General features: G+C 40.3%; 1 protein-coding gene across 1 annotated transcript in view; it reads left to right on the forward strand.

Moving 5' to 3' along the window:
- COMMD2 (COMM domain containing 2) overlaps positions 1–12,396 on the forward strand; it is a 33,326-nt gene extending 20,930 nt beyond the window's left edge. Inside the window, exons 4-5 of the mRNA XM_069213372.1 lie at positions 3,477–3,650; positions 10,884–12,396. Coding sequence (XP_069069473.1) covers positions 3,477–3,650; positions 10,884–11,081 — 372 coding nt within the window. The 3' untranslated portion in view covers positions 11,082–12,396. The remainder of the gene's footprint in view (positions 1–3,476; positions 3,651–10,883) is intronic.
- The last annotated feature ends 303 nt before the right edge of the window (positions 12,397–12,699 follow it).

The following is a 12,699-nucleotide window of genomic DNA, read 5'->3' on the forward strand; positions in this document are numbered from 1 at the left end:
TTCTGCACTCCCTGTATTACCATGCATTCCCTAAGAAACTCATACAATGTATGTTAGACTTAATCATTATTTTAGTTCCTTTGAGAATCTTGATATATTTTTGTTTTTTTTTTGTTTTTATTTTATTCAGGAGAGGGGGATGTGTAGTAATGAAATGACACATGCTATGTCATTCATAGTGATTGTTGCTATGGGCACGAGAAACGTTTTTGTGGGGATTCTGGAATGTGGTACTGAACGGCCAGTCAGGTATTGTTTGATGTGGTCTTGGTTCTTAATAAAGCTTTTTATTTATATAACCTGCAGAGTCTACTTTGGAAAGCACATTTTGTCTGTAGACTCACAGAGCCAAGAAGGCCTGACTGCTGCCTTAGAGTGTATTTGTTAGGGATTCTATATTTATCTCAGTACTGGTAGCCCAGACCACCAGACAAAGAAAATTAAAGAGCAGGATGAAGTTTAGTTCCGTTAGCAGATCTGCATCAACTGATTCACTGGGTCATTCCTAAGAACTGGGCAAATAAGGAGCAGAAGAACAAGGCAGGAGAAATCCTAAATTCAGACAAGATGTGCCCTCCATGAGAATCATAAAGTATTGCATATCTGGAGAGAAGTCTCAGCAGAGAGGCCAAAAACAGAAGAGGCATTGCCAAGTGGAGGAATAAGCAGCAATGGAAAACTCTACTAGCTCAGTGATCCATTGTTAGTGCTTGTGGAGGACGGGCTGGGCCCCTTGGAAGGTTGTGCCCACTCTGTCCATTTTGTAAAATGAGTCTGTAGGCAAACCAAGGCCAAACCAATGGTCTGGCTTATCCCTAACTGTCAAAGAACATGCAGAACCTTCAAAATATGTGGATGCAAATTAAACAACAAACAAAATATAAGAAAAGGAGAACGTTTAAAATGTATTTCTTTAACATATGGAAGTGTTTCAATTTAGTGCATTAGATCATAACATTGTATTGACATTTATTTGAAGTGAAAGTTTCTAAGCATGAACTTTAAAACAATTATTGACCCTCTCGCTTGATAAAATCAGGATTGAACAAAGTGAATCAATTGTTCGGAGTCCCTTGTAGCACGGGTAATATTGTTTTTATGGATGGTGAAATATTTCAGGCTATAGAAGCATGTACAATTGAGGTTTTTGTACAGGATCCAACTTGAACTGAATTACTTGAAAGTAACCTCAAAGGTCTCAGTCAAGTACCTTAGTCACATGAAGTTGCTTGATTTGACTTGGATCATATAACTTAGGCATGTGGAGAAGGCGGGATTTGAATCCGGATTTCCTGCTTAAACATAGTACAATCAAGCCACTGACTAGATTAATTTATTTTTTTCAATCTCCTTTGACACCAGGGGGCAGCGTTTTTGTACAATTGTGTCAGATGAATAGTACAAGTTATAAGTAAATACAGATCACAGGTTAATATGACCCTAAATAAAACAAAGGTGCATTGTGATGGTAAGGGACTGCAATACACGTATACTCCTATCACTGTCTTTCTCAGGCTTTACATTACTATTCAATGCAGCGGTTGAAGTGCTTTAAAGTATGGATACTGTCATCCTGGGTTCAACAGGGATGGGATTAGTGGGCATGGAGGCAGAATCAGATGCGTGGCTAATAAGAACAAAATATTTAGAACTATTTTGTTGATCGTTCATCATCAGGTAATTGCATATAAAATAACACAGGCCTTAAATGAATATTAAATGCAAGTTAAACTAATCAGTGGGAAATGCACTATTTTATCTTACAAAACCTCTCTTGGTTAATGTGATCACTGCCGATGTCTGTGAGATCAACGAGAGACGCATATAATTGAATCCTGTTGGGTACAGCATAGAATGGTTATGTATATTTTTAGTTCTAGGAGGACCCTGCCTGTCACAGAAAGCACTGTGAATGTGTAAGTCAATATTTCAGATTTAGTGGGCTTCCACAAAATGTGGAAATGAATTTAGGTTAATGACAACAAAAATGTTTCCAAAGTGAAGATTTTAGTAAAATGCAGATTGTGCCTAGTGCAAACATTTCTGTAACTGTCCATTAAAAGCACACACTTCACAGCTCAGCACAGAACACCCTTACAATACCTCTCAAAAAGAATATATCTTTGTCTTTAAGGAGCGTAAAGTGAACTCCGCCAATTAACGCCTACACAGGCCCCAAAGCAGCCTCTGCATTTGCAGAGTAACACATTTCACATATCTGCATTTCTTTCAGGCAGCAGGCACCCTGGCAAGAAGGCTGGTTTCTTGTTTAGCTATCTGCTTCTCCCTATGGATCACAGCACAGGAGAGTTCCTTCCTTCCACTTCAGCTGAGCCATCTGAACTGACATTTGTCCTTTTAATACAAAAACTAAAATTACAGACGGATGCTGTTCGTTGAAACCTCCATCACGAACAACAGACATTAGATTAATTTACAGATGGGTGGCCAACCTACTTACCATGAGAGTTACAGAGCAAGATCCGTGGGCGGTGAGGGAATGTCTTCCAGGACACATTTGGAGAACCACTGAGATACAGCATTGCTTAGGACTGTCCCCAGTGTGCCAAAAACTGCATAACGGTGGAGGAGTATGGACCAGTGCGTATCTGAAGAAAAAGTAATGAACAAGGGTAGGAGTTGCCCAAGAAATTTTAAAAATGTCTGGGAACATTGGAAAGCATACTACTTCATATGTGGGGATATAATGAGACAATAGAACTCTACTGTAGGAGACTATGTGGAGATTTTGGGATGGTGTGAAATAGGCTGCTCAGATCATTTTACTTATTGTTCAAAGGACTTGACTTTGAAATGCATGCTGTTGTATCTTGATGCACTGGGTTTTATTTGAGTTTTCAAATACGAATGAAACCGTATCGTGTAACAGCATTTGGAAGATTTACTGTCCAGATAAAATCACAAGAAGTCAAATTACCCAAAGTAGTTTTTCAGAGCAAGGTCAAAGACCTAACACATTATTATAATTCTCTAGTGCTTAATGGTGCATGCACAACTATCTTCTTTTTTCCTAAAATGTACAGGTAGGACGTAGCTAAGGTTTTTAAAGACTAATTTGTGTAAAATCACTTTTATTTGAAGGCAGTAATCTGAAGAGACCCTTTTGAGTTATGCGATAAATAACCACTCTTTTGAAGAGAGCCCTACCATTTTTGGTCCTCGACGAGGATATTGCTGTGCTGGGCTACAAAAAGTAGGGTTTTGCCAATAAAATTAATCACAGGTTGAATAAATGTTTTGGTACACAAACTATAAAAATTGTATTTCACAAATAGATGTGTGTGCTAGCTCAGTCCTGCAATGATGAAGCTTTTTAACATGAAGCATTCTCTGAGATATGTAGCACGTGAGATTTATTGAAAAACATGAATGTCTAGTGAGAGCGGAGAGACCGCATTTTAATATCACTTTTGACAATATTATATGCAACATTATGTTTTTTTTTTTTTTCCTAGATTTCGGAAATAGATTTTCAAGACTCTGTACTTGTATTGGGATTTTCTGAAGAACTGAATAAATTGCTTCTACAGCTTTACCTTGATAACAGAAAAGAGATCAGAAGCATCCTTAATGAATTGGCACCGGATCTTCCACATTATCACAACATGGAATGGAGGCTAGATGTTCAGGTATTGTGTGTAATTATCTAATGTTTGCAATTCTATACCAGTAAGGATCATTGTTCAGAAAAACCTAGCAAGCAAATGGAAACATGCAGCTGCTTCCTAATCAATTAACCAATATTTTAGTTTAATTTGGTCGGAAATGAAATCACTCTTGCCAGCATTTAATTCTAATACTATTGCCTTGTGTAGACCAGACTGTCAACATGATAGTTCATAAGAATGTCTCCACTTCAAATCTGATATTCCAAAAACAAAGTAGCCAGACGCAGATGACAATATATTGTCCATATTAACCCAAAGAATCATATATTCAGGCTCAATGCTGCATTTATTATAAAATAGAGGAAAATTCACACAAGCAATAAAACAACCTCAACAAACAAATTCTTACACAGTACATTCATAGCTGTGACATTATGTAAAATGGTTTTGCTCCTTGGTTTAGATATTCTCCAGCCATTGCTCTTAAGATGTCTTCTGAATTCCCAACAAGATTTACTTGAGCAAAAGGTCAACATCCTATTACAAAGCTTTACAGAGTATAAATATGTTACTTTTACTCCTAGTTTGAAAGAAGGGTCCAACACAATAATTCAGGCTGATTTTTAATTTTAAAATGGCAAACAAGAAATATCAGAAAGAAACCTTTTTTCAGAATCCTTGTGATAAAGGTTTTGCTCCTAGTAATGAAACCCTTTTCTACATGGAAGCTTAATATAGTGCTCTTGACATTATTAGTCCCTTCTTTAGAACCAATCCCTAAGACTGTATTGTAACATTTGTCTTAGAAAGCGGCTTTATTTTTACCCATCACTTCTACAGGTAGATTGTATGAGAATTCGTCTGAACTTCCTCTGAGAGGTAATGCCAGACTTTCACTTCAACCAGTCTATTAACCTTGCAACTTTGTTTTAAAAAAACCCTCTTCTTCAGCAGAGATCTTTATATTCTCTGGAAACGAAGATGGCTATAAAGATATGCCTTGATTACACCAAGAATGTTAGACAGTCTAACCATCTTTTTGTCAAGTATGGGTCAGTTCATACTGGTTTAGCCATTAAGAAGCTGTCTGTTTCTGGATGAAATGTTTTATGTATGTTATTGTAATGCTAACAGAACTTTAGCTGGCCCTTTCTATAAGGGTTAGGTTGCCTACTACTGTATTACTAAGGAGCATATCCATTCATAAACTATGTGTAGTGGCCTTTTGGAGGTTCAGGCAAACCTTTACAAGACATGATTATCTTGATTAAGGTTCCAAGGAAAATGCTCAAATGGGCTCAGCATCATTGCAAAATCTCCTTGCATAGAAAAAGAACTCTGTATTTTTCTCTGTCTTTCATAGGGGTGAGTTTGTTAGTCTAATCAGTGCTTGTGACTATATGCGTTATGCGGAGAGAGGATATGGTTTGTTACATGCAATTTTAGGTTTCCTATGGAATTCAAGGCTTCTGCGAAAATTGTACAAATAATGGCAATCTTACAGGTTCCTTAACCCAACATTTGACTGTGTGAGTTTTCTATCACAGGGTGTGAACGAATTCTGGTGGTGAGAGCAAGTCTAACTTTTTAAAAATGTTTTATTTGTGGGTTAAATTCTAATGCATATAGGCCTATAGTAGTTCTGCATAGTATATGCTGGTATATACATCGTTACGGAAGGTACACCCTCTTTAACAATATTACTAGCTGTTCAGAAACAAATTAAAAATGAACAAGGAGTTACTCCGGCAGTTGATTTGGGTATGAACTTAATAGGTAACTTTTAATACTGTTTTTGTATAGTTATTAGTAACGTTCTTGGGGTGGAGGGATGGGGTGACCTGAATGGCCCTATGCAAGTGTCTGCGAACATAAACTTCCCAAAATTATTTTGGAAGTGTTCACATTTATAGATTGTGATACCTTCAGTACTGGTCCTTTAAAGCCACAACTCAATTGTAAAACGGACACGAAGGGGATAGTAAAGGGAAAAACTCCTGAAGCCAAGAAAAAGCAGAAAGCCAAAGGACTGGATCTCCTCAACAGCAGAGTCTAGAGGGTGTGGTTAATTAGAGGGTGAAGAGTAGATGCTCAGGAAGAGATTAAAGCAGCGGCTGAACTGAATATCGTAGAAGGGTCAAGTATGCAAGTCAGAATACTGAGCAAGGACTATCAGGAGGTAAAGGATAGCAAAGAAGAGAGAGGTTCTGATTGAAAAGCTCTTTACAAGAAGAAGACAGAAGTGGCTGATTTGACATAAAAGAAGCAGCATGCCTCAAAATGTGAGTACTTCTGCAGAATGTTACATGGCCAGAAGAGCTTCTGTACAGTGCAGCAGAAGTAACAGTAGTTTAATGGACTCTCAAGGAGCATTTGGCGACAACTACTTATGATGAATCCATTCAGATAAAAACTCTGGGTGGACATGTAAACCAGGAAAACTCCGATGATCGAGTTTTGTAGTATAAATGCACGAATAAAAGGTGATATATTGCACACTGTATAAGCCATTTTCGAGTCAAACCAATCAGATGCCTACAATATCATCCTAGCATTTTCGTCCTTAGGGCTTGAGGGTTTCAAGGACAAATGGGCACAAGAGTGGCCTTCAAAACAAGTTCTGACATTGCAAAAAATGTTATGCCACATGAGATTCTCCTTTAGAGAACCACAGGTCCAGGCTCAATGTCCATCCAGGGGTGATGCACGATATACAAGTGATTCTGACACAGTTACAGCATCTGAAAGGTTTACTGACTTGACACGCAGTTATGAACATTCTTCTTTCAAAAGATCTTTAAACCTCTTGCACCTCCATCCACACTTTTTCATAGAACAAACCACATGCCACCCCTTTCTTACTGCATTTTCCCAAAGGGCACCAGATTCTCATTCTAATCTTAGCCCTCTGTGACCTCTCCAGTCTTATGAAGAGCTATATAAATCCTACAGGTTTATACAGTGTTTAACAAAGAATCCATTCACCAGTCTTTAATGGGGTCACCCATCCTTGTGGGTCACCTTCAGATCTGGTTGTGTTAGAACCGTTGGACAAGTTAGAATCAAGATTTTGTGACATGCAGACTGGGGCTCCCCCTACCTGAGAGTGACCTAGCTGTCCTAAGTGAGGTGCATCCTTAACATGTAAAACCAAGGGTGGGAAGGTTAACTTCTATGATTCTCTGCTTCTCAAAGACTCATCAAGGCACATTATGATCCTGACATTGTGGACAAAACTGAGCCTCAGGTGCTTAGAGGCCATTACGTTTAGTTTGCACTGTTTTTTTTGCATCCATCCCATATTCTCCTTCCTAGTTTCATCCCTGTAGTGTAACACACATTTTAATGATTCCTAATGACACTATTGTAGGTGCTATGCTTGTGTATGCTTTCTGCTACTAACAGAAGTTCAGGCTTAACTTCAGTGCAAAAATGATTTAGTACTTTATTACTTTAAAGACTTTTAAAATAGTAGATGGGTCTATTGGCTCTGATTATGTGATTTGTTTCACTTAAGTAGAAACGCCTCCTTCAAATTCGAAACTCTTGATGTTGGCATTTGTAAATAAATCACAGAGGGATCTGCACATGTTGCACCAATACCTGAAGTAAAGTTTTTTTAAATGTATGTGGGTTCCAATGCAAACTGAGTTGTCTCTTGGTGTTTAAACAATACATCTTATTATCCACCATTATTATTTTGTCGACTTAAGATGGACAAGGGGTGGATGTGCCGTGCTGGGATTTTAACGCATGACCTTTGGGCAGATATGTACCAAATGCCCTAAGCCATCCTAATGACTTAACCCCTCCGCTGCCAGGCCTTTTCCCCCTCCTGTGCTGAGCCTTTTTTTGGCTATTTGAGGCAGTTCGCGCTTAGGCCCTCATAACTTTTTGTTCACATAAGCTACCCACGCCAAATTTGTGTTCTTTTTTTCCAACATCCTAGGGATTCTAGAAGTACCCAGACGTTGTGGGTTCCCCTGAAGGAGACCAAGAAATTAGCCAAAATACAGTGAAAATTTTGTTTTTGTTTTTCAAAAAAATGGGGGAAAAGGGCTGCAGAATGCAGCTTGTGTTTTTTTCCCCTGAAAATGGCATCAACAAAGAGTTTGCGGTGGCAAGATGACCATCTTCCCAGCTTTCAGGAACAGGCAGACTTGAATTGGAAAACCCAATTTTTCAATACAATTTTGACATTTTACTGGACATACCCCATTTTAAATATTTTTTGTGCTTTCAGCCTCCTTCCAGTTAGTGACCAAAATGGGTGAGAAACCAGTGCTGGGTCCCAGAAAGCTAAACATTTCTGAAAAGTAGCCAAAATTCTGAATTCAGCAAGGGGTCATTTGTGTACATCCTACAAGTGTTTCCTACAGAAAACAACAGCTGAAATAAAAAAATATTGAAATTGAGGTGAACAAAACAGCCATTTTTCTCCACGTTTTACTCTGTAACTTTTTAACCCAGAATCCTTTGCAAACCTCAAAATTGGGCCAAAAAACACTTTTTCCTCTCATTTTGGTGACAGAAAGTTCTGGAATCTGAGAGGAGCCACAAATTTTCTTCCACCCACCATTCCCCCAAGTCTCCCGATAAAAATGGTACCTCACTTGTGTGGTTAGGCCTAGCACCCACGAAAGGAAATGGCCCAAAACACAACATGGACACATCACATTTTTTCACAGAAAACAGGGTGTTTTTTGCAAAGTGCCTACCTGTGGATTTTGGCCTCTAGCTCAGTGAGCCGCAGGGGGACCAGAAATGGTCTAAAAATTAATTTACCCCCCCGGGGAGCGACCCTTGCCTATGGGGTCGCTCCCCTTGCGTGACATTGGTGCAAAAAAAATGATCCCCGGTGCCTAGTGGTTTCTGCCCCCCTTGGGGGCAGATTGACCTAAAATTGGCCGATCTGCCCCCAAAGGGGGCAGAAATGGCCTAAATACAATTTGCCCCATCCAGGGGAGAGACCCTTGCCTAAGGGGTCGCTCCCCATCTGTAAAACAACAACAACAAAAAATCCCTGGCGCCTAGTGGTTTCTGCCCCCCTTGGGGGCAGATCGGCCTAATTAAAATAGGCTGATCTGCCCCCCAGGGGGGCAGAAATGGCCTAAAATAAATTTGCCCCCCAGGGGAACGACCCTTACCTAAGGGGTCGCTCCCCTTGCGTTAAATTTGCGGGAAAAAAACCTCCCTGGTGTCTAGTGGTTTCTGTCCCCCTTGGGGGAAGATTGGCCTCATAAAAGTAGGCCAAAAATGGCCTAAATATAATTTGCCCCCTAGGGCAGCGACCCTTGCCTAAGGGGTCGCTCCCCACCTCAAAAATACAAAACAAAACAAAAACAACAACAACAAAAAATGATCCCTGGTGCCTAGAGTTTTCTGCCCCCGGGGGGGCAGAAAAGGCCTTTAAAAAAAATGCCCCCCCCTGGGAGCGACCCTTTCCCAAAGGGTCGCTCCCCTTGCGTGAAATTAGTGGAAAAAAACTCCCTGGTATCTAGTGGTTTCTATCCCCTTTGGGGGCCGATTGGCCTCATAAAAATAGGCCAATCTGCCCCCAAGGGGGGCAGAAATGGCCTAAATATAATTTGCCCCCTAGGGGAGCGACCCTTGCCTAAGGGGTCGCTCCCCACCTCAAAAATACAAAACAAAACAAAAACAACAACAACAAAAAATGATCCCTGGTGCCTAGAGTTTTCTGCCCCCGGGGGGGGCAGAAAAGGCCTTTAAAAAAAATGCCCCGCCCTGGGAGCGACCCTTTCCCAAAGGGTCGCTCCCCTTGCGTGAAATTAGTGGAAAAAAACTCCCTGGTATCTAGTGGTTTCTATCCCCTTTGGGGGCCGATTGGCCTCATAAAAATAGGCCAATCTGCCCCCAAGGGGGGCAGAAATGGCCTAAATATAATTTGCCCCCTAGGGGAGCGACCCTTGCCTAAGGGGTCGCTCCCCACCTCAAAAATATAAAACAAAACAACAACAACAAAAAAATGCTCCCTGGTGCCTAGAGGTTTCTGCCCCCCCCCCCACCGGGGGCAGTAAAGGCCTTTAAAAAAAAATGCCCCCCCCCCCTGGGAGCGGCCCTTGCCCAAGGGGTCGCTCCCTCATGCCAATTTCATTTTTTTTAAAAATCCCTGGTGTCTAGTGGGCGTTTTAGCAGCCGGATTGCTTGCAATCCGACTGCTAAAACGCTGAGAGAGACTTCAGAAGGAAGGAAATAACTTTCCTTCCCTTTGAAGTCTCTCTCCACGTGATCGGAAGAGAAATTATGGGAGGAGGCCTTGTGACAATCAGCGCGCGATTGCGCGGTGACGTCACAAGGGGTTTGAGGGGGGTCGGGGTGGAAGGGGAAGGGCTTCCCCTTCCATCCCTGCCATGGGGGGGTGGGGAGGAACCCCACAGAGGGAGCGCTAGTGCTCTGTGCCCAGGACGTAATGGTTACGTCCTGGGCACATGAGCACTGTGCCTCAGGACGTAACCATTACGTCCTGGGCACAAAAGAGGTTAAGGCCTGATTACGACCTTGGCGGAGGGGATACTCCGTCACAAACGTGATGGATATCCCATACACCGTATTACAATTTGCATTATATCCTATGGAACTTGTAAAATGGCGGGCAAGATATCTGTCACGTTTGTGACGGAGCATCCCATCCGCCAAGGTTGTAATCTGGCCCTTTGTGTTGTTTTTTTTAACACAAACTTTATTGCATTTTTGTAAAGCTCCTCATTACATCCACTTGATATCTCTGTAGATAGACAATATGTTCATGCATAAAAGTAGTACCATAATCTGTTGCACGAAGATCGAAATACATTACACGGTGTACCAAATGTTCATATGTCAACTGTGCCATATATAGTTCCCTAGGCTTCCCCATCAGAGGCTGCTCCCGGTGCCTTAAATCCCTCCAGCAGGGAATCCAATTCGAGCAAGATGGGTTTCTCATGAAGACCCCTCTAGTCTTCCCTTTTGCCATCCTAATGACTTTGTATTCTCAAAGTTCACTACTACAGTAGTGAAAATGCTTTTATATTATGCATGCACTAATAATCGTACATTAATGGTACATAGTAACATTGTATTCTTTTTCACTGTACTTGCAATAAGCTGAAAGTTGTTATCAAATTGTTAAAAACTCGCATCAGTTCTTATTAATGCGTATTATGCATTTTACAAAGTCTTGTAATAGGCACTCTTTGTGTTTGCTTCTAAATGAACTACCCATATGTATAACTGTTCTGCTTTCAACTACAGCTTGCCAGTAGAAGCCTAAGGCAGCAGATAAAACCATCAGTGACTCTAAAGCTGCACCTTGAGCAGAATGGTGAACCATCCACTAAAGTATTACAAACAGACCCTGCCACGTTGCTCCATGTAATTCAGGAACTAGAACAAGCGCTGGGAGAGATGAAGACGAACCACTGTAGGAGAATAGTACGGAATATAAAATAGCGCAGTGTTAAATGGACAATTCTTCATATCATTCCAGTAACTGTTCAGAGCAAAGTCAGTTTTCTTCGGAATTGGAGGAGATGAGCCACTGAGTCGGAGAACTTTTCTTCAGCAGTTGAAAGAGATCTGGACTGGAGGGCAAGCCTCACATACTCTGCAGTGCAAGTTCATAAACCGAAGGCTGATTGCTTCCAACTGAACATTTCATTCAAATGTATACTAACAGAAAAGTATTGTTTCATTGTCATATTTTGTTGCCTAGATATACCTTTTGGTAGAAGGTCCTAATGAATAAATAATATTTTCTCTTGTCAGCTTATTCCTGTTCAATAAAAAGGTCTTATTTGTATACTTTGTACCGTAATTTCAACTAGCACATCTTGGAGGTTGTTCTACAGATTATGATGTATGGCCTTTGTGGATGGGTAAAAGAGCATTTACTTAGCAATTGAAGGGCCTTTCTCTAAAGATAATCTCACCCTTGTAATGAGGGGAATTCTAAGATTAAAAATTAAGTGCAATGAGTTGCTGAGATTGTGCAGTAAAAAAACTGTGTTTAAGGGGATCTTCCATGGCTCATTGTAGGAACACCTTTTTATTTTAGAAATACAATGGTACCCATATTGTAATTTGTCTGATTTATAACTATGCTTGAAATACGTTCCTTCAGCTCAGATAATGTATCTTAATGAAGAGTATTTTTGGGCTTCAATTTCGAGTTGCTTTTGCAACTTGCATTTGATCTTGCTGCTTATCTCAAATTAAGGTCATCCTCCACAGAATGGCTTGGCAATTCACCACCTTACAAAAATGTTGAGATGATCGAGGTCCAGAGTAGTGAGATTGAAATTAATCTGAATGTCTTAAAACGTAGTAAGTCCTAGGCCTGCTCCTTATATGCTGACACTTAGGCAAATGTGCACCATTGTTACTGAAGACGTAGGCGCATGAAAGTTGTCAGTCATTTGAGGGATTGGATTTTTTAGCACAATATTTACAACATCCACAACATGACTACGTTTTACCTGATCATACACAATCAGAAGTCAAGAGCCTTAGAGACATGTATTTTACTTTTTTTGTGGCTAAAAGAATTTTAGTTTGAGGGGTGGCACCCTGGTTGAAGTAATCTTGAACTTTGATTTTAATGTCCTTGATTGCAAGACGTCTTGAATTTTGGTTGTATATCTCTTTACATTTGTCCTCAAAGTCCTTTATCATGTGTTTTTCATTAAAATTCAATAACACTTGAGATTTGTCAATGTGCCTAATCCATAACACATGTAAAACAGAAAAATAAATTCTCTTTAAAATATGCCTGTGCAAAGACCAAATTTGATTTCATGTTTTTATCTTTTATGTTTTTTATTTTAAATTTTACATTTTATAGCTTTAAAGGTGGATAAGTCACTCTGGAACATGTAATTACATTAAAACATAAACAAACCACCCAGACCTAAATCTGTCCAGCCCTACTTCTTTTTAGGGATACTTAGAAGCTTCCTTGCTGTGCCCATGACAACCCTTCCTCTACTTCAAGCAACTCCTGCAACCTCTTTGGGCACCACAGTTAACGGAAGCCTTGCATAAAGTGTATCAGAACCAGCCTCCCTAGCTT

The sequence above is a fragment of the Pleurodeles waltl genome, chromosome 11 (assembly GCF_031143425.1).
Source record: "Pleurodeles waltl isolate 20211129_DDA chromosome 11, aPleWal1.hap1.20221129, whole genome shotgun sequence".
Taxonomy (NCBI): Eukaryota; Metazoa; Chordata; class Amphibia; order Caudata; family Salamandridae; genus Pleurodeles; species Pleurodeles waltl.